At 56.4% G+C, this 27,998-nt stretch overlaps 13 protein-coding genes across 13 annotated transcripts; 9 read left to right on the forward strand and 4 right to left on the reverse strand.

Annotated features, from left to right (window-relative positions):
* Positions 1–255: 255 nt before the first annotated feature.
* On the reverse strand, positions 256–1,542 carry PFLUO_LOCUS210 (mitochondrial; the record flags this gene model as incomplete). The annotated part of the gene is made up of 3 exons (XM_073779211.1): positions 256–295; positions 346–1,296; positions 1,352–1,542. 3 exons carry the CDS (start codon positions 1,540–1,542, stop codon positions 256–258), a joined length of 1,182 nt encoding a protein of 393 aa, XP_073634308.1.
* A 675-nt stretch (positions 1,543–2,217) lies between these two features.
* Positions 2,218–2,977, reverse strand: PFLUO_LOCUS211 (60S ribosomal protein L21A; the record flags this gene model as incomplete). Its single annotated transcript, XM_073779223.1, has 4 exons — positions 2,218–2,548; positions 2,705–2,752; positions 2,811–2,878; positions 2,942–2,977. The coding sequence occupies 4 exons, from the start codon at positions 2,975–2,977 to the stop codon at positions 2,218–2,220; spliced, it is 483 nt and encodes a 160-aa protein (XP_073634309.1).
* A 227-nt stretch (positions 2,978–3,204) lies between these two features.
* PFLUO_LOCUS212 (ribosomal 40S subunit protein S9B) lies at positions 3,205–4,088 on the forward strand (the record flags this gene model as incomplete). Its single annotated transcript, XM_073779234.1, has 6 exons — positions 3,205–3,218; positions 3,272–3,309; positions 3,369–3,387; positions 3,465–3,563; positions 3,622–3,855; positions 3,911–4,088. 6 exons carry the CDS (start codon positions 3,205–3,207, stop codon positions 4,086–4,088), a joined length of 582 nt encoding a protein of 193 aa, XP_073634310.1.
* Positions 4,089–4,353: 265 nt separating this feature from the next.
* PFLUO_LOCUS213 (uncharacterized protein) lies at positions 4,354–5,361 on the reverse strand (the record flags this gene model as incomplete). Its single annotated transcript, XM_073779245.1, has 3 exons — positions 4,354–4,793; positions 4,855–5,074; positions 5,140–5,361. 3 exons carry the CDS (start codon positions 5,359–5,361, stop codon positions 4,354–4,356), a joined length of 882 nt encoding a protein of 293 aa, XP_073634311.1.
* A 219-nt stretch (positions 5,362–5,580) lies between these two features.
* On the forward strand, positions 5,581–6,925 carry PFLUO_LOCUS214 (uncharacterized protein; the record flags this gene model as incomplete). Its single annotated transcript, XM_073779256.1, has 2 exons — positions 5,581–5,678; positions 5,734–6,925. The coding sequence occupies 2 exons, from the start codon at positions 5,581–5,583 to the stop codon at positions 6,923–6,925; spliced, it is 1,290 nt and encodes a 429-aa protein (XP_073634312.1).
* Positions 6,926–7,331: 406 nt separating this feature from the next.
* On the forward strand, positions 7,332–8,049 carry PFLUO_LOCUS215 (uncharacterized protein; the record flags this gene model as incomplete). The annotated part of the gene is made up of 4 exons (XM_073779267.1): positions 7,332–7,402; positions 7,464–7,596; positions 7,663–7,720; positions 7,775–8,049. The coding sequence occupies 4 exons, from the start codon at positions 7,332–7,334 to the stop codon at positions 8,047–8,049; spliced, it is 537 nt and encodes a 178-aa protein (XP_073634313.1).
* A 594-nt stretch (positions 8,050–8,643) lies between these two features.
* On the forward strand, positions 8,644–9,920 carry PFLUO_LOCUS216 (Vacuolar protein sorting-associated protein 62; the record flags this gene model as incomplete). The annotated part of the gene is made up of 5 exons (XM_073779278.1): positions 8,644–8,752; positions 8,815–9,145; positions 9,210–9,266; positions 9,331–9,492; positions 9,566–9,920. 5 exons carry the CDS (start codon positions 8,644–8,646, stop codon positions 9,918–9,920), a joined length of 1,014 nt encoding a protein of 337 aa, XP_073634314.1.
* Positions 9,921–11,760: 1,840 nt separating this feature from the next.
* PFLUO_LOCUS217 (uncharacterized protein) lies at positions 11,761–13,486 on the forward strand (the record flags this gene model as incomplete). The annotated part of the gene is made up of 2 exons (XM_073779289.1): positions 11,761–12,281; positions 12,337–13,486. The coding sequence occupies 2 exons, from the start codon at positions 11,761–11,763 to the stop codon at positions 13,484–13,486; spliced, it is 1,671 nt and encodes a 556-aa protein (XP_073634315.1).
* A 695-nt stretch (positions 13,487–14,181) lies between these two features.
* PFLUO_LOCUS218 (uncharacterized protein) lies at positions 14,182–16,797 on the forward strand (the record flags this gene model as incomplete). Its single annotated transcript, XM_073779300.1, has 2 exons — positions 14,182–16,425; positions 16,489–16,797. 2 exons carry the CDS (start codon positions 14,182–14,184, stop codon positions 16,795–16,797), a joined length of 2,553 nt encoding a protein of 850 aa, XP_073634316.1.
* A 1,459-nt stretch (positions 16,798–18,256) lies between these two features.
* On the forward strand, positions 18,257–20,628 carry PFLUO_LOCUS219 (uncharacterized protein; the record flags this gene model as incomplete). The annotated part of the gene is made up of 6 exons (XM_073779311.1): positions 18,257–18,450; positions 18,508–18,800; positions 18,857–19,880; positions 19,945–20,147; positions 20,209–20,488; positions 20,550–20,628. The coding sequence occupies 6 exons, from the start codon at positions 18,257–18,259 to the stop codon at positions 20,626–20,628; spliced, it is 2,073 nt and encodes a 690-aa protein (XP_073634317.1).
* A 1,205-nt stretch (positions 20,629–21,833) lies between these two features.
* Positions 21,834–22,544, forward strand: PFLUO_LOCUS220 (Protein SLG1; the record flags this gene model as incomplete). The annotated part of the gene is made up of 2 exons (XM_073779322.1): positions 21,834–22,137; positions 22,210–22,544. 2 exons carry the CDS (start codon positions 21,834–21,836, stop codon positions 22,542–22,544), a joined length of 639 nt encoding a protein of 212 aa, XP_073634318.1.
* A 496-nt stretch (positions 22,545–23,040) lies between these two features.
* Positions 23,041–24,815, forward strand: PFLUO_LOCUS221 (uncharacterized protein; the record flags this gene model as incomplete). Its single annotated transcript, XM_073779334.1, has 2 exons — positions 23,041–23,369; positions 23,432–24,815. 2 exons carry the CDS (start codon positions 23,041–23,043, stop codon positions 24,813–24,815), a joined length of 1,713 nt encoding a protein of 570 aa, XP_073634319.1.
* Positions 24,816–25,056: 241 nt separating this feature from the next.
* PFLUO_LOCUS222 (uncharacterized protein) lies at positions 25,057–27,996 on the reverse strand (the record flags this gene model as incomplete). Its single annotated transcript, XM_073779345.1, has 3 exons — positions 25,057–25,123; positions 25,198–27,688; positions 27,861–27,996. 3 exons carry the CDS (start codon positions 27,994–27,996, stop codon positions 25,057–25,059), a joined length of 2,694 nt encoding a protein of 897 aa, XP_073634320.1.
* Between the last annotated feature and the right edge of the window lie 2 nt (positions 27,997–27,998).

A 27,998-nucleotide genomic window follows, 5' to 3' on the forward strand; every position in this document is an offset into this window, starting at 1 on the left:
AGAGACGCCATTCCGAGAAAAAGAATGTAGTGTTGCAATTCAAACCACCCCAAAGTTATGTGCGCCGTAAACATGGAGCTCGCCGTTCTTTCTATGCAGCATTAAACAAGGAAACAAAAATTCTTCCGATAGTCGACAGGAAGAGGGAAAAAGCGAATTATAATGTACAGGAGTGGCGCGGGTCGGATTTGGGAACTGTGCATTGAGAGGAGTGAAGAAGATGAGGTCGTCTCTTCGCGGATGAGATGATAGGGATCACGAGGTTGTTCCGAACACGCGCAGAATGAATTCATACCTGTCAATTGGGTCAGTGATGCTTATAACGTCAGGTCTTGAGTTACTCACATTCCAAACATGATAGCAGCCGAGGGAACGACTCGGAGCAAGTGAGGTGTCAGTCCCCCGTAAAGAGCGACCATACCCTCCTCCTTCCAGACGGTCTTGAAGCACTGCACCAAGCCGGTGTACTTCATCTCAACTTTACCATTGCCCACTGAGACCGTGGGTGCTTGGCGCAGGCGAGTGCGCACCACTTCGTGCGGGTAAGTCACGGCAGCTGCGACCAGCTTGGCCGCTCCCGCAGCAGCGATTCGGCCACCCCACAGCTCCACGGCGTCGGAGGTGGTGTATTCGTGGGCAGGATCTTCTTTTTTGGCGATATCACGCCGGGCGAGCCACATCTTCATCTGTTCGTACATCACCCACTGAAGCGCGGACTCGGTGACGCCGAGATACGAGGCCGAGAGACCCTTGTAGAGGCCCCGCACACCCTCGTGGCGCACAGTCTGCTTGATGCAGTCCCAGCTATTTCGATATTGGCGGCCCTTGCCATGCTCTGCGAGAGATTTGTCTAGCTGCAGGCGGGTCTTCACCAGCCAGATCGGGTTCGTCGCCGTACCGGTGGCAATGCCGGCGATTGCGGCCGCGGTCAGGTGTATTCCCATGGGAGTGTCCTCCGCATGACGGTAGTCAAAGTATTCGCTCAGGATCCGCTTGCCGTTGCCGTAGACGTAGAAGTTGATGGCGCGCGCGGGCACCACGCCAATGAGGTTTGGGCCGAGACCCTTGAACAACGCGCGCCACCCTTCGTGGACGTGTATTGAGCGGAGGATCTGGAAAGTTTCGCTAAAATGCATAGCAGCACTGCGCGTAAGGGAGACGACAGACGAGGAGGTCGGCGCCGGAGGGTGGGAAGCGCGCAAAGCTTGCAGTTGGGCCTGGTAAAAGTCGGACTGCAGACGCGTCTTGAGAACGTCCAACGGCGAGGTGAGGGTCGCGGCGGTCATGCCTCCGATGCTTCAGTAAGACATACGTTAGCAAGATATCTTCCGGTTCGATCATTGCGACTCACCCGCCAGCGACGAAGTGTGCAAATGGTTTGGCCTTGGCCGCCTCCTGGCCGGTCGGCTGAGTCCGGTTGGGGACCACATCGCCCGTTTCTCGTGATTGCACGACGACATCTTTACCGCGGGTCGGAGATTTATCTGTGTTTCCCAGCTGCGCCTGCGCAGAGCTGGGAGCTAGGGTGGTGGAGAGAGGCATGGGTAGGGACGGAGACGAGAATCGTCACGTCATGGCAAACCGGGGCTGTCTGGAGAGCAGGCGCGGCGACGAGTTGAGACGAGGACGGTAGAGAGATACAACTAACACATGAGGGTGGATGGAGATATAGTCAATGAAATAAGGAAGACCAGAGTAGTAACGAAAAAAGGATGGGTGAAGGACGGAGGTTGGTTCTGCTCAGTCATATTTTTTTTTTCCGCGGCGGGTCTGCTGATCCTGGATCGATGAACACAACCCAGCATGAACGATCACTAGTTTACAATATAGTTCTTTTCATTATGGTTGTACTATCCATCAGCAGCGGGTTTTTGCGATTATCGTATTTCTCGAACGCATCAATGGATCCTAATCATGACCATAGTAGACATGCTGGGCCAGTCCTAATCCACTTCGACGGGTGACTCTACAATGGAGCAAGTGTAAACGGAACAGACGTGAACTCGGAAATTTTTGATTTTGTTTCATTCAGGGGAATCTATGCACAGGCGAAAAAGTGTGTGCCAGGCCATCCGAGACCCTTTTTGCGCTTCGTCTCATCCTACCAGTCCAAGCGAGCGCTCCCCATTCCGTCAGGGCCGCACCGGAGAAGACAGAAAACCCAACAAAACACCAGACAACCACAACCCCAACAGTCCCATTTCGACGGAAAATCCTTTAGATGTGGGTGTCGTAGGGGATGGGGGTGACGGTCTCGGGGGCGTTGTTGGCCTGGCTGACGAGGTGAGCCTCACGGGGCATGACGGGCTGGCGCTTCAGGTGGACGTGGACACCCTTGGTCTTGGCCTCACGCTTCTTGATAGCGTTCTCCTTGACACGGTTGATGAACTCCTCACGGGAGCGCGAGTGCTGGACGTGCTCGATGCGGACGCTGATGCGCTTCTCGATGTAGCGGTTGTCGACGCGCTTGTACAGGAGGACACCGACCGACGACTTGGTCACGTTGTAGACAACACCGGTCTTGCCGTGGTAGACCTTGTGGGGCATACTGTTCACATCTCAGCCATGTTCTTCACCAAATGGGTTGTTCCTTCCTCCGAATTCCCGTTGATTGGGCCGAGTGTGGCAGTTGGAACGATCCTCCTGCCATTCCACGGCCAACAAATGGGTTGATTGGAGGAAAGGATGAAAAATTTGTACTGACCCCTTCTGGACGGCACCGTTCACCTTCAGGTCGACAATGTCACCAACCCTAAATAGATTCCGTCAGATTATTATGCAATTATGAAACTCGGATGGTTCGATCGTACCGGTAGGTCTTGAGGTAGGTCGACAGGCGGATTTGACCGTGCTCCTTGAAGTTACGGCTGAAGGCGTACTATTGCATCACCGTCAGTATGAGAAACCAAAAAAAACCCGTGGCGGAAAAGGCGCAACATACCCGCGTGCCGCGACGCAGACCGAAAGAGTGAGGCATGGCGACGTTATTGAAGGTGGTGGTTGCTGAAAGGGAAGCGGGACTTGGCCGATGAAGTTCAACCAGACGGATGTGACTCGGTGTGTGCTGGTCAGGTGATAGGGTATGCCCTACCAGACTGGCCACGTGACACACTCGCTTACCCGCTTTCCTCTTTTCCTTTGGTTCCGCCTTTTTGTGCTTCCTGTTCGTGTGCTCGACAATCTCGCGACAACCGCCCAGCAGCCATGGCTCCCGTTCCGTGAGTATTCTTCGTGTTGCCAATGTGCTTCGCTCTAACCATTGTCCTTGCAGTCGCTCCTACTCCAAGACCTACAAGGTCCCCCGTCGCCGTAAGTTTTTATCTCACACCATGCCACGACGTTGTTGAGGCTAATTTTTCTCCTTCCAGCCTATGAGTCGGCTCGTCTGTTAGTACTCTCCGGCCACTAAGTAGAAGCGTGCTTCTGCTTATGTCGCGTGTTCCAATCTAACCACTATTCCCTAGTGACTCGGAACTGAAGGTTGTCGGCGAGTACGGCTTGCGCAACAAGCGTGAGATCTGGCGTGTCCAGCTTACTCTGTCCAAGATCCGTCGTGCTGCTCGGTATGTGGAAGATCCGCTGTGAAGAGAACAAAAATGGATAAAGGACTAACGGTCGCAGTGAGCTGCTCACTCTCGACGAGAAGGACCCCAAGCGTCTCTTCGAAGGCAATGCCCTGATTCGCCGTCTGGTGCGCATCGGTGTGCTCGATGAGTCCCGCATGAAGCTCGATTACGTCCTGGCCCTGAAGTCCGAGGATTTCCTGGAGCGTCGTCTGCAGACCTGCGTGTACAAGCTTGGCCTGGCCAAGTCCATCCACCACGCCCGTGTCCTGATCAAGCAGCGCCACATCCGGTACGTCTCGCCCAGACACTCTCAAGGTCGATAAGTACTGACATTCCCTCAATAGTGTCGGCAAGCAGATCGTCAACGTCCCCTCGTACGTTGTCCGCCTCGACTCCCAGAAGCACATCGACTTCGCCCTGACCTCGCCCTTCGGTGGTGGCCGCCCTGGCCGTGTCCGCCGCAAGAAGGCCAAGGCCGCCGAGGGTGGTGATGGTGAGGAGGAGGAGGAAGAGGAGGAGTAAATGACGACCTAAAAAAAGGAGTACTATCGGGTTTCGCTTTGGGCAGTGGATCACCCTGCGGGGGGTTCATGTCTGCAACATAGCATTTCATGTTGTCTAACGATGATTGCAATTCAATGAGTCCATCACAGCCATTTGGCTTCAAATTGGAACCCGAGTTTCTGGTGCTCAATTGCCCTCCGTAGATGTGTGTACTGTACAGTAGTAGATGCCAAACGCCATTCCCGTCGTATATCATTCGTTGCAAGGCCCCGAGAGCCTTTCGTCAGCCCTCCACGCCCACGATTTCCTGGAGTGTTTCCTCCGCGCCTCTGTACCACCGCCCCATCTCCTCCAGCCCGTCGCTTTCTCCCTCTTGCTTCTTCCGCTGCGCCTCGCGGGCTTGGGCAATTGTCTCCTCCTTCCGTCGCTCAAGCACGCTGATCTCTCGCTCCATTGCCTCTGCCTCGCGCGTCTTCCGGGGCAATGTGTTCTGGACAGCCGCCAATTGTCGGTTCAGCGCTGCTAATTCCGCCTCGCGCTCTGAGAGCCGCGTCAGCGTTGCAGGCAAAGGCAGATTCTGGGACGAGGAGGTATTGATAGGGTCAGCAGAGTCCATGCTCGCAGCCTGTCGAGCACGAAGGCCGGCGATTGTGTATTCCAGGTTCTGTATAGCGTCGGGAAGCGTAGAGAGCTGTGTCATTTGAAGCTGGACCGTTTTGTATCCTGGTAGCGGGTCATGTCAGTGACGGGGTGCCCGGCCGAAAGCCATGACAATGACACTCACGACTCGCCAAATCCCGGCCCATCTTCTCCATCTCGGCGATCATAGCACGCGCCTCCTCCTTGCTCGCCTTTAGCTCCGCCTTCACCTCCGCCAGCTGCGTCTCCAATTCCACGTTCTCATTGTGTCCCACCACAACCGGCGGATCGCCGACAATGGCGCGCAGGAATTTCTCTTTGGTGACTTGCTCGAGGTAAGAGAATCGCAGCTTTGAAAAGAGTTCCTGTACGACGACGAAATCAGCACGTTTGAATTTGGCTATCGGCACAGGATGGATAATGAACCAACTTTGTAATGAGTGAGATCCGCCTCGAGAGACGCGGGGGTCGGGTCGTTCAGATTCGACACGGAAACATCCGAGCCACGCTTCGCAGGAGGTGCGTTCGAGTCCACGGCTTCGGCAGAGATGGGTTCGCTGATGCGGATGATCGCGAGGTGTTTCTTCAAGTCGCCTTGTTCCTGCTCCAGGCTCTGGAGGACCTCTAGGGCCTCTGATGATGTATTGGCCATGCTCATAGACTGAATTTAATGGTATTCAGACACGAGTGGGGGAACAAAAGGTAAACAATCGCGATAACGGATAGCGGCCAAGGCGGTGAGGCAGTCCTCTTTCATCAGGCAATCTTGCCATTGTCTCGAAGATCGCATGGTCATGGCGCATCCGTGATCTTCATTGCACGTACCTTTATTTCTTCCTCGTTTGTCGGCAGCCCGGTCGGCAGCTTCATCATGGACGACGACTACGTCGCGCAGGTCCTTGCCGCCGAGGCGCGGGACAGCTCTGAGAAGTACTCGTCTCAGGGTCCGGTGGCGTACATGCCTCGAAAGTGAGTTTCTTGGTTAATATCTTCCAGGCCAAGCTAATGGCAGGCGATATGGCAGGCCGACGAGCGGTGCTCCCAAACCCAACACCCGCTTCCTCCGACACCTGATCAAGGAAACCAGCAATCACAATACTGCCCTCAAGCGCAAGGAAGAGAGAGAAGCGAGAGAGCGCCAGCGCCAGCTCAAGGAACTCACAACATCTGCTTCTGGCTCATCGTCTCATGCTTCGAGAAGGCGCGAGCGTGAATCCGGCGACCACCGCTCCTCAAGAGACCATGGGCGAGACCATACGGACCGACATCGTTCACATCGCAGCCGAAGACATCGAACTCGTTCCTCCTCGGCAGAAATGGAGCGGTCTCGACGGCCTCGACGTCACGAAAACCATAACAGCGACGAAGATCTAGGAGACCGAGAGGAGCGCCGTCGTGCTCGCCACGGACATACCTCGTCCAGGCATGATCGACGCGAAAGGGAAGAAGGCCGGCGCCGGCGGCGTGAGCGATCATACTCTAGATCTCGCAGTCGTTCTCCCAGACGAGATCGGAGTCCGACCCGCCATCGAAGCCGCCGACATGACCGATCGAAATCTCCTTCGCACACCCATTCTCGTTCCTACGAATTACACCGGAGTCAGCGATCGAAGCGCGACGAAGACACTACATCTCTTAAATCTCGCCCGTCTCGCTCCGAAACCGCTACACGCCAGGAGAAGGCCTCGTCTGCCATGGAGAATCCACGTGAAACGGACACTGAGCATGACTCCGATCCTTTGGAAGACCTGGTCGGGCCCCTTCCTCCTTACAAACATGGCCAGAGCGAAGCCCCTCTCCGTTCGCGCGGCCGAGGCGCCTACAAACCCAAGACGAGTAACATGGACGCCCATTTCGCACCAGACTACGATCCAGCGCTGGACGTTCAACCCGATGACGATCCGTCGCCTAAGCACCCTACTCGTCGCCCCGTCGCCGGTCTGATGACCGCGGACGACGATTGGGACATGGCTCTTGAGGCACTACGCGACCGAACGCGCTGGAAACAGAAGGGCGAGGAGAGGCTCCGTGCGGCAGGGGTTAACGAGGACACCATCCAGCGATGGAAGGACAACCCGGCATTCACGGGAGTTCCTGGTGATGGGGCAGGCCGGTCGGAAGACGTGAAGTGGTCGAAGAAAGGCGAAGGCCGGGAGTGGGATCGAGGCAAGTTTGTCGATGAGGATGGTCACATCGATATTCGGGCGCAGTGGTAGCTTGTTCATGCCGGCGTTGGCAGATACTTTTTCTTATTTATTTAGAGATACCAGATACCAGGATGCATCGAACATGGCAGCGATATTATTGTCATTGTGTATAGAGTTGTGAGTACTTTTGAATGTAAGTCTACCTACCTTGGGGTCCTGATCCGGTGGTTCCGCGCTTTGTCAGGGTGCGGAAATATCGGCGCCATAGATGTGAAATTGACGACATCGTGTAACTCAGTTAGTGGAGTTGCATGATGCTGACCCATGGTTAGCGATACCCAACCAGCTCCGAAAAAGCATCCGACTTGCGTGGAATACATTGGAAATTGAAGCACCTGAGAACTACGCTGCTCCCGAGATATATATCTCTCCATTTGACATCGACCAACTACCGACCCACCTCCAACACATCAAGATGACAGATCAATTCGCGTACTCGTACGCCTCCCCTCTAGAAGGCTACGAGAACCTCGAACCATTGTCCGAGTACGTGCCACGCCATGCCCCGCATCTAGGGCGAATGCTAACCAGCACGCACAATCCTCAGAGAGAGAAACGAAGACGGCAAGTCTTTCAAGAACCCGCAGCATGGCATCCTCAGCAAAGCCTACTCGGAGTTCCCAGACCCGTTGGCCAAGGACCGGCGCGGCGGATTTGATATCCACATTTATCACTTCCAGGTGTGTCGAACAGCAAAGTAACGCATCGGCGCAAACACTGACCAGGGGATGGATATGGGGATACAGAACAACCCGGACCAAGTCGTCTTCGCGAAAGCCCTCTGGGAACGAATCCGGCGAGAATGTAAGTCCGCGATGACCCTCTCCCCCTCCACGTTCGTGTAACTCACGTGGGCAGTCCCCGAGCTGCGCATCTACACGTTCTTCGACCGGCCCGTCGGCCCACACCCGGTCGCCATGTTCGAAGTCAACCTCTTCAGCCCGGCGCAGTTCGGCGCATTTATTCCCTGGCTGGTTGTGCACCGGGGCCCGCTCAGCGTCCTCATCCACCCCAACACCCTGGACGGCGAGGAGGAGCGCAATCACACGCAACAGGCAACGTGGCTCGGGGAGCGGATTCCACTGGATCTGAGGTTATTTAAACTGATGAAGCAGAAGCAGAATCAAGGTTAGGGAGAGCGCGGGTGACGCCCAGCGAACAGCTGATGCTTTAGTTACATCGTCCATCTGGAAAACTACATATCGTCTCTCCATCGTGGACCAGTTCGCGGTGCAGCTGATCCAGCCACGCCGGGTGATTGGGCCAAGCAGGGGTGGGGCGCAGGGTTGTATTCAGGGCGCAGGGATATTGTTCCTGGTAGATCGTGTATAGTGCTCCAGAGACTGTTATGACTGTTGATGAAAGAAACCTATTTACTTCCAAGTTCTCTCCTGAGGTATGGTATAGTGTATAGTGATCTAGAGAATAAGAAGCGTGAGAGAAGTTCCCGTGGTGGGCGCAGATAAACCGCGCTCGCATTCCTCGGGATCACAGGACATAAGAAGTAAATAGCCCCCGCGATGATCACGATGATCCTCTGCACTTCGGTCTCCCCGTCCGGACCTGCGTTGCAATCGATCTAGCAGGGCGCATCTGGTCTGCGACCACGCCACTGCCAACGCGGGTCATTCTGCTATCAGTTACCGTGACCCGTCGAGATTATTATTGACTTAAAAAGGCGCCCCCGGTCATCATCTCATCCTGGTCCACACTATAGAGCAACCACGATGCACGGCCACACTTCCTGTCTGGCGGCGCTGGCGCTGTCCTCCATCCAGCCCGTCGCAGCGTCTCTCAAGGCGGCGGCGTCCCTCCCGCAATATGTATATGAATATGGTGGGTGATGTTTATTCTTTTGCTCCCTTGCTCATTCTAATATTTTTTATTTTATTTTAAAGCGCCCCTCGTCTGGCTATACAGCGGAGATGCCTACCGGCCCAGCGACATCGGAGCGCAGGTCGCCAACACCATCCCGGAGGTGAATTGGAACGCCGTCAATGGCACCCCCACACCCCTCACCCTGGACAACCTCGACAGCCTCAACGACCTAGGCAATACCAGCGTCTACCTGACCACCCACAATGGCATCGCGCAAGAACCCGAGCCGAGCTGGTGGTTCGGCGTCACGCCCAACGCGCAGGGCCGGACGGGGAATGCCACCGGGTGCGCGATTGTGACGGTCAACCATGGTGCAGGCAGTCTGGATGCCTTCTACTTTTATTTCTACGCGTATGGCTCTCCGGTCCTTTTTCTTCGGGGAAGAAAGCACAACTGACAAGACGCCCATGTACAGCTTTAACCGGGGAGACATAGTCTTGGGCGAGATGTTCGGTGACCATATTGGCGATTGGTATGTTCTGATTTAGTGGGATCTGGGGGTTTTCAGAGACTGATCGAACGTTCTTGATCACCAGGGAACATAACATGGTCCGTTTTGCAAACGGCACTCCGACGGCGGTCTGGTACAGCCAGCACTCCTACGGCCAGGCATTCACCTACAACGCCGTCGAGAAGAGCGGCAAGCGGCCGTACTCCTACTCCGGCAATGGCACGCACGCCAACTACGCCACGGCAGGGTATGTCCTGCCCCCTCCTCTCTCCTGATCGCCACCCCCAAGTTGCATATAGTCCTAACCAAAATCTCTGCAGTACGCACGACCACACAATTCCCGGCGTGACCTTCCCCGACGGTCCCCTGGAAGACTACACCGACCGCGGCGTCCTCTGGGACCCCACTCTGAACGCCTACTCGTACACGTACGACCCATCCAGCCTGACCTTTAGCGCGGCCGGCGACTACCCGCTCAGCTGGCTCAACTTCAACGGCCAGTGGGGCGACGACCAGCCGCCCAATGAGCCCAGCATCTTCGGACAGGCGAAGTATGTGGCTGGGCCGAATGGGCCGAAGTTCAAGGACCTCGATCGCAGTAACGTTTGCCCTGCTTCGCCGTGCATTATTTGGCCGTTCAAGGAGGCGGGGAATAGTTCCATTGTGATTGCTTAAATGCGATTATGAGACTGACTGACTGACTGTCTGTTGAGACGTGGTGGATCTTGGATGATTATGTTGTTATGTTTCATATAGTTAGCTGTTCCCTGTGTGGTCCACGGGAAGGAAGTGTATAGCTGTCTGGCCAGTCGGCTCGATACATACTGTACTCATTTATCTCAAGTCAGCGCCAATGCAATACTCTAAAGAATGGTCATGGCAATCAAATATAAGGGAAGAGAGGGTCCCCCACCTAGGAGGCGGTCACTCCAGATGTATGAATTCAGAATATATATATTTAGCTCCGGAAAAGACCTAGACATATCCTTGGGGTGGGTCTATTGTGCATAATGTAAGTAAGCTTAACCGCGCCGCTCCGATCGTGAATTCTGACCATGTTGTGACCATGATGACTCAAAACCATGGCGATGGGGGATATTCTCACCCTTGCTAGCACTCTATCACTCATACCTGCAGTCATCACTCCCAGTCATCACTTATACCTACGGTAATCTCTCGCGATTATCACAGACGACTTCTATGAGCTCCACACCCCATGCGTGCTGCCTTGAGCATTGGGAAGCTCCGGCATTGACCCGGTCCCGGGTGAAAACCCAAAGCTTCCAATGTCGAGACAAGCGCCTCGAGCCGCACAGCTGCACAACGGCGCAAATCGAGTCCGTCGAACCCCTGGTCTCCACTAGTAGCTCAATCGGAAGCAAAGGAAGCCAGTGGAACCCCTCGTGCGCACGTGCCAGGTCCCGGGAGTTCAGCGACAGTTCATCAACCACGGATATCCTTGAAGAACCAAATATGCGGCCCAGAAGAAGAACAATTCCCTGTGGACCGGTTTGATTGCTGCCCACCATCATCGTTGTGGTGTGTGTGTCGGTGCAGACATTCGAACCAGTCATCGACACCAGCACTTCCCGTCTTTGCTTAGCCCGCCCACCGGCGTGGCAGGAACCATCCACACAGCGTGCACGGGCGAAGCTCCAAGTGGGGATACCTTTTGCTCTGGACTGATCTCGGCATCTTACCCCTGAATCCCGCCAGCGGGCGTTCGCCAGCGAAGAGATCATAATGAATTGCCTGACCACCATCAGGACCGGATGGGGGGTGGCTGAAGACGGTCGGAATCAGTCTCGTAGATGCCGATGCAGCCCTAGACAGGCGGATGCCACGATGCCACGACCAGACAGCCCCGATCGATCCAGCTAGTAGATAATCTTCCTCCGCATTGCCCATTAGCCATTATTAGCCTCGTTCAGCTGTCTTTTTTTCTTCCTCTCCACCCCCGTCCCTCTCGCTCTCTTTCTCACCCATTCTTTCTCCGTTCGCTCTCTTCCTCTTCACTCTCTCCATGCGCCGCGGTAGCCGGACGCTGTGAGCAGGCCATTTCTCAATTCCTTTCTCCCCGAAACCCCCGAAAAAAAACATTTCCATTCTCTGTCTCCCCTGTCTCCGTCCTCCAGCAGCGACGTACAGCGGAATTCGACACGTACACTGGCTGGGCTGGTCGAGTGTCGCTTTGATCCCACTCTCGCTTTCCATTCGTTCTCGCGATCTTCGTGTCGCAGTTGCTGTTTCGTCTAGAATCCGCACAATTGGCCCGACCCTGTTTCATCTCGGACCATTGACTGGTGATCGGCAATTCGCATCATCCCGGATACTCTCGTTTTGCGCTGTGGCGCATAGGACCTTGGATCGGTGGCAATAATCAGGTAAGTGTCCCACGAGGGCATCATCTGGGAGCGGATATGATGGATGATAAGATGGTGGTGTGCTGATTCCAATTGGGGGGGGTGAAGAAGAGAAGAACCAGAATCAGATAAAGAACGAGATACCCGCCAGAATGGCAAGTGCTCCTGCTGCTGGCGCGAACCTGGCGCCTGCCGCCCACAACGACACGCTGCCGGCCATTACGGAAAACGGAAGCAACCCCAACTCCCTCAGCAACCAACGCCGCACCTCGCTTGGTTTCCTTCGCCGTTCCAAATCTACCGAACCCCTGGGCGAGCGCAAGTCTTCGGGCAGCCGCAAGAAGATGTCCAAAGCGCAAGCCATGGAGGAAGAAATGCGTCGTCAGCGCGAATCCGCTGCATCCAAGATCGCCCCGCGTCTGCCCGATCTGTCGCCCACGCCCGTGCTGGAGACGTTTGGAGGGGATGACCCCGCTGCCGTCGCCGCCGCAACCCTCGAGGGTCGTATGCCACCTCGTCCCTCCTCGTCGGCTGCGGAGGCTATCAACATTGACCCGTATGCCCGTTCCGAGAGCATGACGCATCGTGGCCGTTACAGCTACGCCAGTAGCGCCGTGAGCACGGTCAACAGTCCGCGCCGTCTGCGCCGTCGCAAGGACCCGACCCCGTACAAGTAAGAAGAGCAACCCAAAAAGAATGTAGACATTTACTAATCGGCGGGGTTCTAGTGTACTGGTGGTGGGCGCTCGCAACTCTGGCAAAACCTCGTTCCTCAACTTCCTGCGCAAAGCGCTCACCATGCCCCCGCATAAGCACCCCACACGCACCCCGGAGGAGCTGGACGAACTCGAGCGCCAGACCTCGGCCTGGGAAGGATTTACCTCGCAGTACCTCGAGACGGAGATCGATGGAGAGCGCGTCGGTCTGACCCTGTGGGACTCGCAGGGCCTGGAGCGCAACATCGTCGACCTCCAGATGCGCGGTGTGACCGGTTTCCTGGAGAGCAAGTTTGAAGAGACCCTTGCCGAGGAGATGAAGGTCGTGCGCTCGCCTGGTGCCCGCGACACCCACATCCACTGCACCTTCTTGCTGCTGGACCCCGTGCGCCTGGACGAGAACATTGCCGCTGCGGAGCGCGCTGCCAACGGCACGGCCATGGCCTCCGACTCTCCCGTCCTCGGCGTTCTCGACCAGAATCTGGACCTGCAGGTCCTGCGCACCGTGCTCGGCAAGACCACGGTGGTGCCGGTCATCAGCAAGGCTGACACGATCACCGCGGCTCACATGGGCTACCTCCGCAAGGCCGTGTGGAACAGCCTGAAGCTGGCCAACATCGATCCCCTGGAGATCCTGACTCTGGAAGACCAGGAGGAGTACACTTCATCAGAGAGCGCGGATGAGGAGGACACCGCGGAGAGCGAGGAGGACGAGGAGGAAGCCCCTGCTGCACCGGAGTCTGCCGAGGCAGGTGATGGAGACAAAAAGCCTGCGCCTGCGGAGGAGAAACTGGCTGCGGCTCCCACGTCGCCGTCTCAGCGCAGCCAGAGCAAGTCCAATGGATCCCAGGTTGCCAATCAGCACGTGCCCTTCTCGATCCTGTCCCCCGATCCGCACTCGCTGGCTGCCGGTGACGAGCCCGTCGGCCGTCGGTTCCCCTGGGGATTTGCCGACCCATACAACTCGGAGCACTGCGACTTTGTCAAGTTGAAGGACTCGGTGTTTAGCGACTGGCGCACCGAGCTGCGCGAGGCCAGCCGGGTGACCTGGTACGAGCGCTGGCGAACCAGCCGTCTCAATCGCAAACACGCCCAAGCCCCGATGCCGCAGAAGTATGGCGGCCGCGTGGGACCCGGTCACGATGGCCGTCGCACGCGATAAACTGTCTGTCTGTCTGTCCTCGTCTCTGTCCGCATAGCTTTCGATTCCGCACATACCCCCCGTTCTCGCCCCTGGTCGTGTGCCTCGGTTCGCGGCCCTTTGCTTTTCCTTTCTTTTTTTCTTGTGCTCGTGTCGTTCTTACTGATTTCCGTCCTTCCTTTGTATTTTCCTTTTCCTCTTCCCGATAAAATGTGTCCTACGTGGGTCCATAGCTCGAGTGCACCTGTGTTTGAATTATTGGTTGTACTCCATACTCCTATTCCGTAACTGTCTCGGTAAGCACTGCCGCATGTCGCCCTACGCACTGGCCCCCGGCTGAAGAAGTGAAGAGTGGGGGCCAACATGCAGGTGACTGACAAGATGCGAATGGACCTTGGCCTGGCTTTCCATTTCTCTTCTCTTCTCTTCTCTCCTCTCCTTCGTGCTCTTGGGTCGGGGATTTCTTGTGTACACTACTACCCTTGCCTCGTGGCGTGCGAGACCCATTTCGTTACCTCCGTCCATCCATCCATCCATCAATTACCCCGCACTAGGGAACTATTTCCCGAGTTCCATTGTGGGATCCCGTCAGGACATAATCGTGCAACCAACCAATTCAATTCTCGTCTGGTCGGCCCATACTCTACATACTTCCACCGAACACAAACACTTCTCCGAATCCGGCGCGGATCCCCACAGTCGATCCTTGGATCGCCATGTCGCTCCAAGTGAACGACCCACGGTCGCGCACCCGCTCCAAATCCCGCGAACGCTCCAGGTCGCGCGACAGCAGAGCCCCCTCGCCTTCGCCGTCCCGACCACGCGATCGCTCTCCCGCGGTCGAGATCGCTCCATCATCTCGACGCTATGACCCGGACGATGACGCGGAGATCGACCGCCAGTATAAGCTGATGAAGGAGCGCCAGCGCGAGGTGGAAGAGCCGCGAGCTAGCAATGTCGTCTCGCGCGCTCCTCGCAGCCCCGCTCGGTATGACGTGCGACGCTCCGACTCCGAGGATGAGGAGAAGTACAAGCGCCGCGAACGCACGAGCGACAAGTCGTCCCGAGCGCGTCGCAATGGCTCTTATGACCATTCGGATTCCGAGGAGGATGTCAAGTACGTGACCCGGGAGCCAGGCCGTCGGCCCTCCTCGCCCCGCGGTCGTGACAGCCACAGTCGGCCGGTGGATTCCGACTCGGACTCGGTGGATGGTGGACTGGCCTATGGCGACGACCACGGGGGCCATCCCAGCTATGCGCGACCCAACAAATATCAATATGCGCAGCCCTCAAACTACCTCTACGCCCAACCCGGGGCTCCGCGCCAACCCGCCTACCCGGAGCCACCGTCAGACTGGGCCCCAATTCCCGAGTGTGAGCGCCCGGGCTTTGTACCACCGTCCTCGCATCCGGGGGAGCAACCGGGTATGCCGGGGGGGTTCCCTCCGGCTTCGACGTACGCGGATGCGTCTGGAACAGCCGCACCGGCGTTCCCCCAGCCACACTACGCGACTCTGCCGCATCAGCAGCCTATTCCCTATTCTTCTGGCGGCGCGGGCTATGCGCCTTCTCATTATCGCTCCTCGTCGAGCAACGACGTTGCGCACCCACCGCCATCTCAATATGCCCAGCCGGCCCAGTTCCAGTATGCGCAGGTTGATCCCAATGTCCGGTACTCGTCCAAGACGGCGTCCAAGCAGTCGTATACGGCTTCGCCGCAGGAACAGTACGATATGTCACCGCCCGAACAGCCGATCAAACCGTACCGGTACAGCAGCCAGCCGCAATTCGTGGAGATCAAACCCGGTGGGAGTCGGTCCAGCGGCCGGCCTCATAGTCTGTCGGTCTCAACGTCGAATAATCTGGCTGCGCCGGGGGCCAATCATGCTCATGGTCCTCCGCCGGCCAGTCCCTTGCTGGAGCCGTACCATGGAACCTACCAGTCCATGTCGCCCATGCCATCGCCCATCGTGATGCCATCCGCACACCATCGGGACGATGATATCTCCGATGTCGAGCCTCTTGATGACATATCCAACTCTGAATCTGGCCGGCACAAGAAGAACCGAACATCGATCAGCGAAAAGGACGGCCGGCACCGAGGCAGCAAGGACAAGAGCAAGGAAAAGGAAAAGGATGAGCGCAGGGATGATAAGCGACGCAGCCGCCCAAGCGCTGGCCGTGATCGACATGATTCGGCTTCTTCGGTGACCGCCGCCGCGGACGGGATAGTTACGGTCTCCCCGACCACCGGGCGAAAGCGCGTGTCATTCTACGATGCTGGAGCCGACGCTGCGGCGATGCAGGCCGCGTTGACCCACACGCGCAGCATTGATTACAAGCCCATCATTCAAATCCTGCCACGACTGAACAACGATGAGATGGCAGAACTGCGGCAGGAGTACAAGAATAAGGTTAAGCTGCATGGCAAGGGGATCAACCTTGCTAAACATATCAAGCACCAGGTGCAGGGCAGTGCGACATTCAACAAAGTGTGCTATGCGACTGCGCTGGGTCGCTGGGAATCCGAGGCTTACTGGGCCAACTGCTACTACCAGGCCGGCACTTCACGACGGGAGCTACTCATTGAGTCGCTAATGGGCCGGTCCAACTCTGCCATTCGCGAGATCAAGAACTGCTTCCGCGACTCTCGGTATGCAGACAGTCTCGAGCGCTGCATGCGCTCCGAACTGCGCGCCGACAAGTTCCGCACCGCGGTGCTGTTAGCTCTGGAAGCCCGCCGCCAGGATGAACGCGAGCCCCTAGACCCGCGTCTGTGCCGTCGAGACGTCCAGGATCTGCACCAGGCCCTCGTGTCTCGCGAGGGGGGCGAGACGGCCATGATCGAGATCATCGTGCTGCGCAGTGACGCGCATCTGCGCGAGGTGCTGCGGGCATACGAATCCGCTTACGGGCATAATTTCGCGCGTGCGATGATTGCCAAGTCGCGTAACCTCGTGGTAAGTAGTGTCCGTTGTAAGCGAGATGTCGTCATTCGCTGATGCTAATGGGAATCATTGCAGGGAGAAACGCTGGCGCACATCCTCAATGGCGCCATCAACCGTCCCATGCGCGACGCGCTGCTCCTGCACCAGGCTCTGCGTGAATCACGCTCCGGCCGCGAGCGGTCCGAGCTGCTCATCTCGCGCCTGGTGCGCCTTCACTGGGAACCGCGGCATCTGGAGCAGGTCAAGACGGAGTATCGGCGCCGGTATGGCGAGCGGCTGGAGGAGGCCATTGCCGAGGAGGTCATTACGACCAGTGGCGGGAGCGAATGGGGAGAGTTTTGCATTGAGCTATCGCGCAGCAGCAGCAGCAGCAGTAGCTCGTAGCTGTGATTTGTGAGATGGTTCTCAATAAGCCAACTACCGGCATGCTGTTTCAGTATTATCCCGGTAAGGGGGCGGCAATAGTCAATAATCAAGTGGACCGGCCCTGTTTCTGGTAGATGGTTAATATATAGAGGCAGACAAGCAATGACTAGTAGAGACTAATCTAGACGTCACTCTCTGGAAGTGTTGGAAACCAAGACGGTGGAGTGTCCTGTAAGCGATGTATGGGACTCCAAGTGATCGTCACGCTTGACCGTTTTCCCCTGTCCATCCTTACCCCTGGAACTCGATCCACGATTCCAGGTCCGGGTCCACCGAGACGGGGCTGCAAGGGGGGCCTGCCCGTATGCCTCACCTCTCACCCCCACATTCTGTTGTCTCCACTGTCTCTGCGACTCTAACCCACTTGCCCCAGCCATATACATACACCGTTCCTCTAACAGTAGGAACTCGTTACAACATCTTCCTGCTCCTCCGCTGATCTTCCCCGCAGATTCTCCGAGGCCCACCGCTCGCTACATCCGAGGCTCCCTGGGCGGATACGACCAGACTGTACGGAGTGGCCGTTCAGCTAGCCCTGATCAGTCCACTGGGCTGTTTCACGATGGCACCTTCCTGATCGCCCCCGGACTTTTTCATTTTACCATTATTGATGCCGTGACAGATCTGTCGCGCGTAGACTCCCGCTCGCTCATTCGCTTCCTCTCGTACCGATGTCGCTCGTTTAATTAACCCCCTCTGTTCCTCTCCACTCACATCCCTGTAACCATTCCGGGTTGATGTTTCCACGAGCGCCACAGCCTCTTGTCGATCCTGACAAGGCTTGTTCCTGGACCCAACTAAATCGCCCCCTCTCACCTCGTCGCGTCTCGTGGGATGGCCCCGTGTGTGATTCCCCCCTCACTCCAACATCCCATCCCCTTGCCATATGGCCAAGCAGAGACCGGCATGTGCAGTGCATCGGCCCCAGCAGAGTCAGCCGGACGTGGTCTCGGAACTTTCCTGGCCGCATCTCCTGCATTCGTGATCAACGTGTTCCCAGTCGCGCGCTAAAATATTGTAATCTCTGGCATGCGGATCCCTCCCGATGCTTGCGCGGAGGGCCCGTGTCTCTCTCGTTTCTCCTCTCGTCGGCCTATAAGTATGAAAATGTCCCTGGCATTCCAGTAAACAATAGCCCTCCCTGTCGATCCTTTTTGTTCGCCTGCTTGCTTATTATCTTTCTATTTTTGCTTTCCTTTCCGGCCCCCTCGTCGACTAGTTATCCCTTCGGCCCCTCGACCATCCTCGAACCCTGCGTATTCCAACGCCAACTAACACCTGCACTGCCTACCTTGCTAGACCTAGCTCGAGTTTCTTTTTCGTTGCGGGCTATTAGTTATAACCGGGCCAAGAGTCCTATATTGTGAAATCTCCTAGTTGTGTTTCCGCTCGTCTCGACAATAATCGACCGGCCACCATGCAGCTGTCTCGCCTCGGCCTGCTGGTCTCCTCCCTCGTGGGGTCCATTGCGGCTCAGTCTACCTTTACTCCAGCACGGCCACCTTCGTTGCCGTTGGCTGTGAAGTCGCCGTATCTGAGCACCTGGCAAGATGCCGGCACTGACGGTGGGAATGGCGGCTATCTGGCTGGTCAATGGCCGACGTTTTGGCAGTAAGTGGTCTTCGGTTCGTTGTTCGGACCAAACAACAATGGTTGACTCTGGAGTAGAAACCAGGTCACTGGCTGGTGTGGTATGATCCGTGTTGATAACAACACGTACACCTGGATGGGCCTGCCTGGCGCGACTACCGTCAACCAGACAGCGTTCGAGTATACTTCCACCAAGAGCATCTTCACGATGAATGTGGAGGGCGTGGTGGAAATGAAGATTACTTTCCTCTCGCCGTTGACGCCCAATGATCTGAAGCGCCAGTCGCTGATCTTCTCGTATATGGATGTGGAGGTTTCTTCTCTAGATGGCAATCACCACCAGGTGGAAGTTTACTCAGATATCTCCGCCGGTACGTGCTTTTTGTGGACCGACAAAATTGACCAAGAAAGCTGACTGTGGTGGTAGAATGGATTTCTGGAGACCGCAGTGCCATTGCCCAGTGGGACTACGGTACCACCAACGGCATTGGCTACCACAAGGTGTACCGCCAGACCCAATTGGCGTTCTCCGAGGTCGACCAGCAGGCTGAATGGGGTAACTGGTACTATGCCACCGACGCGGCCAAGGGCATGACCTTCCAGTCCGGCCAGGACACGGTTGTGCGGGGCCAGTTCGCGTCGAACGGCGTGCTCACAGACTCCCAGGACAACAACTACCGCGCCATCAGTGATGACTATCCCGTGTTCGGGTTCACCGCCAATCTGGGCTCTGTTGGCTCTCATCCCGTCAGCACGCTGTTCACCATTGGCCTGTGCCAGGACGAGGCGATTCAGTTCAACGGCACCTCGGGATACAACCCCGTCCCGTCGCTGTGGACCAGCTACTTTGACAATGATCTTGACGCACTTTCCTTCTTCTACAAGGACTACCACACTTTCAGCTCACTGTCTGGTGCCTTTGACAACCAGATTGCCAAGGACTCGGCCGCTGCTATCAGCCAGGACTATGCGACGATCACGTCTCTTGCGGCTCGCCAGGTCTTCGGGTCCACCCAGCTCTGCGGCACCCCGGAGAAGATGTATCTCTTCCTGAAGGAGATTTCATCCGATGGCAACGTGAACACGGTCGACATCATCTTCCCCGCCTACCCGGCTTTGCTGTACACCAACTCCGAGCTCCTCAAGCTTGTGTTGGAGCCGCTGTACGAGATCCAGGCGGCCGGCGACTACCCCAACGCCTGGGCCATGCACGACATAGGATCCACCTATCCCAACGCCACGGGACACCCCACCGGCAACGACGAGAAGATGCCGCTGGAGGAGTGCGGAAACATGGTCATCATGTCTCTGGCGTATGCCCAGAAGGCCCAGGACACGAGCTATCTGACCCAGAACTACAAGCTGCTGGAGCAGTGGACCAGCTACCTGGTCAACGACGCGCTGTACCCAGCCAACCAGATCTCGACCGATGACTTTGCCGGCGCTCTGGCGTGAGTGACCATTCTTATCGAGGAATGAACGAACCCATGGCTGACATGCATCTGATTTATTTAGCAACCAAACCAACCTGGCTCTCAAGGGCATGATTGGTATCCAGGCCATGTCCGAGATTGCCAAGCTGACCGGTCACCCGGCCGAGGCTGCCAACTATTCCAGAATTGCGCACAGCTACATCACCAAGTGGCAGACCCTGGCTATTAACAAGAACGCGAACCCGCCGCACACGACTCTGAACTACAACAACTGGACCAGCCACGGTAAGACTTTTTTTTTTTTCTTTCTTTCCATATGTGTAAAAGTACTTACTCACTGCGTCAGGCCTCCTATACAATCTCTACGCCGACGCCCAGCTGGGCCTGAACCTCGTGCCCCAGTCCGTGTACGATATGCAGAACACTTTCTACCCGACTGTCGAGAACGAGTACGGCGTGCCTCTGGATACGCGCCACACCCTCACCAAGGGTGACTGGGAATCTTTCTGCGCCGCCATTTCCGACAGCTCAACCCAGACCATGTTCATCACCGACATTGTCAAGTGGATCAATGACACGCCGACCAATATGGCCTTGACGGACTTGTACGACACGGTCACGGGAGAGTGAGTTGCCATCTTCCCCCCCATCTTCCCACTAGGATTCTTGCTAACAGAGGTTCTCTAGCTACCCGCTTGGAATCGATTTCATTGCTCGTCCCGCCGTGGGCGGCACCTTCGCTGCTCTCCTCTTGAACCAGTCGTAAGGAGTCTCGCCTACCGAAAACACTTTCGTTTCTTGTGGATTTATCTTTACTATTCCGTGTGCGTCTATTCTTATTGCCGCCCCAATCCTTCGGTACGGGCAGATAAAAAGACAGCGCATTGGAGACTTTTCACTCGCTTTTTGTGGGTTCTTGTTCTGGTAATATCCGTTTCTTATCGTCTCTGATACCCATCGCCATTGAGGGATCGTCGTTCGTGCCAGCGACCTCTACGCGGTTGATTTGCATCCCTTTCGGTTGTGGATGCTGATGTTGACGTATGACGCGACACGGCTCTGAGAGCGTGTTGATTTTGAGGGCTTCAGGCTTCCCTTCCTTCCCTTTCTTTTTCGTCATTGTGCATAGGCCTCTTCTCTATTTCTGCCTTATTTATATAGTGGATGCATGCAGGGTGCCGGTTGAATCCGGCCGTACAGGGTCTTCCGATCTATCTTTGTCTTGAATCCGGCGGTGTAGGTTGTAGTTTCGTTAGGGCCAAGGCTGACTTTTGCGCCACTTCCGTCTTTACCCCTGATGACCAACTCCAACAACTTCAACAAGGCGGAGAATAGCCGAATTCTGTGGATCCGGCGTATTGCGAGGCTGATATCTTGCTCCAAGAAAGGAGGCCCGTCAAGAGGGCCGTTACGCTTATAGGGCCTCGGCAGGTATCGCCAAGTACCCCAATGTGCCTTATGCTCCTCATTAGCCTCTTCCAGGCTTCATAATTCCGCCGAATCACTTTCCCCCCAAGCTGGAACACCATGTGGACCGAATACGCGTTCAACCTGTCAGGTCGCGCACATCCTGTTCCAGCTCGTTAACCTGAAGCAAGGACCCGTTTCACACCCGCGAACCCGAGCCCGGGGATGGCGGCGATCGTGCCGATCGATGGCGACACGGAGGGCGCATTGTCCAATGACGACTCGTAGGGCCTTTCAATAGAGCAGTCGATCGCGCGGATATGTGAGATCTTTGGGGTCGGTCAATAATCATGACGTCGGTTTGGTCCCTTCCCGCTTATGCGAGGCTGGAGATTCTTTGGGGGGTGTTCTTTAAAATGTGAAACATGTCGCTATTTTGGGGATGGTCGCTACTCACCGTTAGTATCCTCTCCCTCCCTTTTTTTTTCTGTCGGAAACACCCACGCCTCTCGCTTTGCTGCCAACATTCAATCGTTTCATACAATACCACCACCACCAACAACTATGCATCTCCCAAATACCCTCGTTGCTCTCGTTTTCTCCCTCTCCCTCTCCCTCCCTGTCGCAACCCTCGCTACCTCTGACTACGACAGCGAGTGCTTCTCCGACCCTGGTACCCTCCAAGATCAGGGCAGCTATGACTTCCAATCCCTGGGTTACTGCCGGGCTCAATGCTGGAAGGGCCACTTCACTGTCGCGGCGCTGAGCAAGATGAGCTGCTGGTGCGGACATGACATGCCCCCAAAAGACAAGCAGGTCAAGGATAGCAAGTGCAATGTCCCCTGTGCGGGATATCCCGAGGATGAATGTAGGCCATCCATCTATCCCCCAGTGCAAACAAAAACAAGCGAAGAAGAGAAAACTGACCTGACTTGTTTAGGTGGCGGTCACAACGCCTGGAGTGTTTTCTCAATCGGCGACCCAGATGGCGGCATTTCCAATGATGGCCCCATCAGCGCTTCGACCGCTGCCGGCGGGATTGTCGTCGCTCCCACGGGCGCAACAGGTACTGTACCCAGCAAGATCCTCACAGCGCCCACACCCGCGAAGACAACAACTCCCGCTGCGTCCGGCTCTGCGACTGCCTCGTCATCGCGGACTTCGTCATCCTCCATGGCATCGGCTACACCCCCGCCGGCCAATGCGGCAGATACAGTTCGCGCCGGATCGTCGGTGCTCGGCGCTGCATTTGCGGCGCTGGCGTGGCTGCTGTGAGACCTTTGCCTGTCTCTAGCGGGCTGTACTGCTATTTTGTTCCAGTGTACTCTATATTGCTGTATTGCATAGGTGGTATATACCTGCCCGCGGGTCGCGGGCGAGCGTGAGAGTTCGCCATTCATTTTCATTTTGCATCTCGGGTCTATACAATCGAGGATCCACGGTTACAGCTGGGCTTGGCCCTTGGTTCCTTCCCATTTGTATTCCATCAACCCTGTTGTCACTACACAGCATTGTACATATACAATGGACTATCTTCTATCCAGAGCTATCTGTACATCCATGTAAGTGTCAATTGAACTTGCCGAGCAGACGCCGACACCTGCCTCATCCGGTAAAGCTTGGAGTCGGCAAACCCCGCCCCAGCCGAGGGCGTTGAGAGGGGAAGAAAGAGATAAGATAGATAGACACCGCCACTACTTATACCTAATTGCAGACTGTATTTATCTGCGAGGAGGTATTCTTATTGTACAGCTATCAACGCCCGCCCACCATGAAATCCCTCCTCCCCTTCCTCGGCGTGGCATCTACCACACTAGCCCTAAGCATCCCCGACACGCAACAGATCCTCGGCGCTTTCACCGATTTCTCCGCGCGGGAAACCTGTCCGCAGGCTGCCAAAGTCGCCGCTCCCAATGACGGCCTGCACGATGCTAGTCACTTTCTGTCCGATGCGGTGTTCCGCTCGCGGCAGGCCAAGCGCCTCTCGGGGGCTGTCCAGGTCCCTACCTCTATCACCGACTACATGGTCGATCCATACGACCCGGCCTTTGAACCGTTTGTCAAATTCCAAGAATATCTGGAGGAGACATTTCCTCTGGTGTAAGTCTACCCCCCAATTACTTAAAAATGCTCGTTTGTCTGATGGTGGGTGGGGGATATAGTCACTCCCGGGCCAAGGTAGAGCACGTCAACCGCCTCGGTCTACTCTTCACGCTGCAGGGCAGCGACACAGCAGCCAAGCCGCTCCTCTTCATGGCGCACCAGGACGTAGTCCCCATCGACGATCCCTCAGACTGGACACACCCGCCCTTCGAGGGCTACTTCGATGGCGAGTGGATGTGGGGCCGCGGCGCAAGCGACTGCAAGAACGTGCTGATCGGGCTTCTGTCCGTGGTGGAGGAGCTGTTCGAGCAGGACTGGGCGCCGCAGCGCACCGTCGTGCTGGCCTTTGGCTACGACGAGGAGTCGCACGGGTTCCTGGGCGCGGGGAATCTTTCCTCGGCGCTGGAGGAGCGGTATGGTAAGGATAGCTTCGAGTTCGTCCTCGACGAGGGCGGGATGGGCGTGCAGAGCCTAGGTGGTGACGACGAGGTGGTTTATGCGCTCCCCGGTGTCGGCGAGAAGGGCTCTATCGATCTGGTTATGGAGATGGCCGTTCCTGGCGGGCACAGCTCCATTCCGCCCGCGCACACGGGGATCGGGATCATGGCGGAGATTCTGTATAGCCTGGAGCGCCAGGAACTCTTCTCGCCGTGGCTGCATGAATCGCACCCGGCCCACGGCATGCTCGAGTGCCAGGCGCGCTACTCGCCGGACCACGTCGAGCCCTGGCTGGCCGAAAAGCTGGCCGCCGGAGACGCTGCCGCGCTGGGCGAGGCGCTCGCCTCGTCGCGCGGTGCTGCGGTGCGCTACTTGCTGCAGACGTCGCAGGCCGCCGACCTCATCCACGGCGGCGTCAAGACCAACGCCCTGCCCGAGAAGATCTCCGCGACGGTCAACTACCGCGTTGCGTTGCACCAAACTCCCGACGAGCTGGTCGACCGCGCCCTGCGCATTATCGGCCCTATCGCCGAGTCTCACAATCTCACCGTGCAGCATGACTTTCCAAACCTGGATCTGGAGGGTACGCGCCGTCAGTCGCTGCTGGATGACGACACTGATGCGCCCGAACGCACCCTCACGCTCTCCTCGCTCAGCGAGCCTCTCATGCCCGCCCCGATCTCGCCGACGGACCCGCTCTCATCGAAGACCTGGGCCCGTTTCGCGGGCGTCACTCGCTCCGTCTTCGAGTCGCACCCTAACCCGCTTGCCTCTTCCTCTAAGAAGAACCCGACGGTCGTGGTCACAGGCGATATCATGACTGGGAACACGGACACGCGCTTCTACTGGCCGCTCTCGCGCAATATCTACCGCTGGAGTCCGTCTCGGGTTGGCGGCACGGCCAACATCCACACCGTGGACGAGCGCATTCGGCTGGATGTTCATCTCGAGGGTATGATGCTTTACTATGACCTGATTCGGTCTTTTGATCAGTGGGACGAGTGAAGGGGTGAGTGAATAGAAAAAAGCTTCTACTTTAGTTTTGACTTGGGTGGAGGTTTTTATGATTAAGGTCCAAGTAAAGGTATAATTTACAAAAGTAGTATCTTATGTGCAAAGTAACCGAAGAAGAGAAGGAAAAAAAAAATAAAGACCCCAGCAACTCCCATCTCATCCTATCCTTAGCATGGCTTGCTCCGGGGTATCTCGAAACAGAGTTAAAAATCAGAGAAAGAACGAGACAAAGCTACCTGCGTTTGCCTGGATACGAAGGGGTGATTTGATCGAAATTCTTAGGAAGTGGTCGCCCTTCCCTGTAGCAAAAATAGTCAGTAAACGAATCCAGCCCCATCACATCAACCGGACAGCCACCAGTGCGCATACATACCTATCAAACATGGCCCTCAAGTTACGCGCCCGATCTTTCAGACTAACCTGGTTGCGGCCTTTCAACTTGGGCCCGCCTTCGTCGACAGGACAGAAGCTGTCCTCTTTTTCGATCACGGACCAGTGTTTGCCATACTTCCCGATGAGAAAAATGAGGCGCTCATCTTCCTCTTGAGAGTACGTCTTTTTGGGGCCTTGCCGACCGTCTACGTCCGAGCGAGGAACAAACACGCTGGTTGCCCATGGGCCCGTTGGAGCCGCGGGTGGGTTTGAGGCTTCAGGCTGAGACATTTGTAAAGCGGCTATTCGGCTCGGACCCGCAGGTCTGGAGGCAGCAGATCGAGAGCCGACAGGTTGAGATGTCGTAGGTTGAGAGACGTGGGTGGAAACATTCAACGACTGCTGCAACTGGGTGCCTGCTGCGTCGGACTCAGTGCTGAGTCGCGGGCGCTTCTCAACCGGGCGAGATTGCTGTGGGGGCTTCTGTGCGCGCCGCTCGGCGGTGTTGATCTGGCGATCGTCCTGATCAAAGTCGTCGTCAGAATCCTCGTCGTCGTCGGGGGATTCTTGTCGAGGCCGCTTTCGCGTTGCTGACGACTCGGCCTGCGCGCGTCGTCGCTCTGAGCTCCAAACGTCGGTATCGTGGCTAATCGGAGACACCCTCTCAGCGTTGGATTGACGATCGATAAAGGCCGCACGCGAAGAGGGTCCAGGTGCGGGGGTTGCTTCGTTCATGAGCCGAAGCACCTCGTCATTTGACGGTCCTGCCACCCGCCGAGAGTGAGCATCCTGTGGCGAGTCGAAGAACCGACCAGGAACAGATGTGTGGCTGACTTGGTTGATTCGGGAGGAGCCTGGAGGGCTGTTCGACTCCATAATCTCGTGCTGCTGGCGACCGCTGAGGTCTACTTCGTCAATATCGCCGTCTCGGTACTGTTGATTGGCCGGTGGCTCGGGAGATTGAGGGATCTCCGCTCGGCCGGAAGACACTGTCTGCTCAAAATAGCTGAACAAGTTCGTCGATCTTGAGTTGGCTGTTGAGGACGGGGCTGCGGGTTGGGATTCGAGAGTGCTCAGTTCTTTCCGTTGTCGAGCCTGTTCGAGCTGTTTGATAAGACCCATAGAATCTGGATTGAGAAATTTTCGACCCAATGTCTTCGAGGATTTCCGTCGCTTTCGGTCCACCAAATCGCCAGTCGGTCCTTTGGGGCTCTCTTGTCCAACGGATTCCCGAAACACTGGAGAGGCAGCTACTCCAAAGTCCCTAGACACTACCGGTGATCCTGTGATCACTCGTTGGTCACTTGAAGTAGCTTGGCTCTGTTGGCCAAGGGAAATGCGAGGGCGGCGCTCAGGGGCGACCGACTCTGAAAGCCGGCTAGGCGTTGCAAAAGCGCGCGGACGGATCTGGTCTTCAAACCCCTTTTCAAGAGTCTCACGCACATCGTCGACAGCTGGGAGTGCTTGCAGGTCCTCTCGGATTTCTCCATCCCGTTTGATGATCCAGCGGATGACTTGCAGAACAAAGCGTTTCCATGGATAGGCTGCCTTCAGCTCCCGAATGTTCGGGAGGCCCTCATCATCATAGAGACTATCCTCCAGTTCGCTGACTCTCTCTTCGACTGCTTCCTGAAACCGCTCTGGGAGACATCCATTCTGGTCTTGGTAAATACCAGGAAGATTGAAACCACGGAATGATGAAGGGTCCAATTGCGAGTCTTCGCCCTCGAACGCAAGCTCATCGTAGAACATCCCCCTAAGAATGGAGAGGGGATCGAAATTCTTCTCATGTTGGCGTTTCTCCAGCTCCATGACAAACAGCAGCGTCCGAATCTGAAGAGCGAGATCAAAAGTATCTTTGTCGGTCGCACTTGCTCCAAGTGGCCTCGACTGGGAGCCCGCCACGACGACCTTGCTCATGAATGGAGCAGGAAACTGATTCTCCAAGTTTCGCACTACCCGCATCTGCGACTGTTTCCCGACAATCGCGTAGAGCACATCGCGCGCGAGCCATGCACAGTTGGCCTTGTAGAGCATTGGCAACGGAGTCCAAGGCTGCGCAGCCCCTGGAATGGAGACAGACGGTAGCAGGCGGCTGATCCGATCGACATCGATATACGTCTGCCGCGGAAAGACCTTGTCTTGGCTCTCCAGCTTATCGACTGCTCGGCTGACCCGTTTACTCTGGGTAGTGGCCCCGTCATCTTTGAGGGACTCTGCCGCCGCGTTGAAAATGCTTATTGGTTTCGCAGTGCGGGGAACCAGAAGATCCATGACATTGGTCGCGGCGCGTTGGAGATCTGGAAGCTCGTCCACCATCAAGATGGGCTCGGGTTCATTGTCTTGAGAATCTAAAGGCAGGATCGTGGTTCCGGAAATATTGGTGTGTCCCTCATGCATACCCGGCGACTCAGGCACCACAGGGTTGCGGGTATTCGAGCTGGGCGTTTGGCGAGAGCTGCCTGGGGTCTCTTCCGTTACCATGCTTAGTCCTGGAGAGGGTCAGCTGCCACTGGTTCAATCATGAGGCAGAATTTGCAAGCGGAAGTGACAGGGAAGTGGGTTGTATAAGCAGCCAAAAGCAAAGACACCTTCCGGCAGAGTATAACAATAGATGATGTATAGTTCCGGCGCAAGACAAATAAGAGAACCAGGAATACTCACGACTGGCGGTGGATTTCCCCTTAGCCAGCGCCCGCTGAGGGGCCGAGGAGACAGGCTCGCTCGCAACATGGCCATGGGACTCGAGCTCACGGCTCTGACTGCGAGTCCTTCGGCGTGGAGGAGTGCTCGGAATCATGT

This window comes from Penicillium psychrofluorescens (assembly GCF_964197705.1).
Source record: "Penicillium psychrofluorescens genome assembly, chromosome: 1".
NCBI classification, from domain to species: Eukaryota; Fungi; Ascomycota; class Eurotiomycetes; order Eurotiales; family Aspergillaceae; genus Penicillium; species Penicillium psychrofluorescens.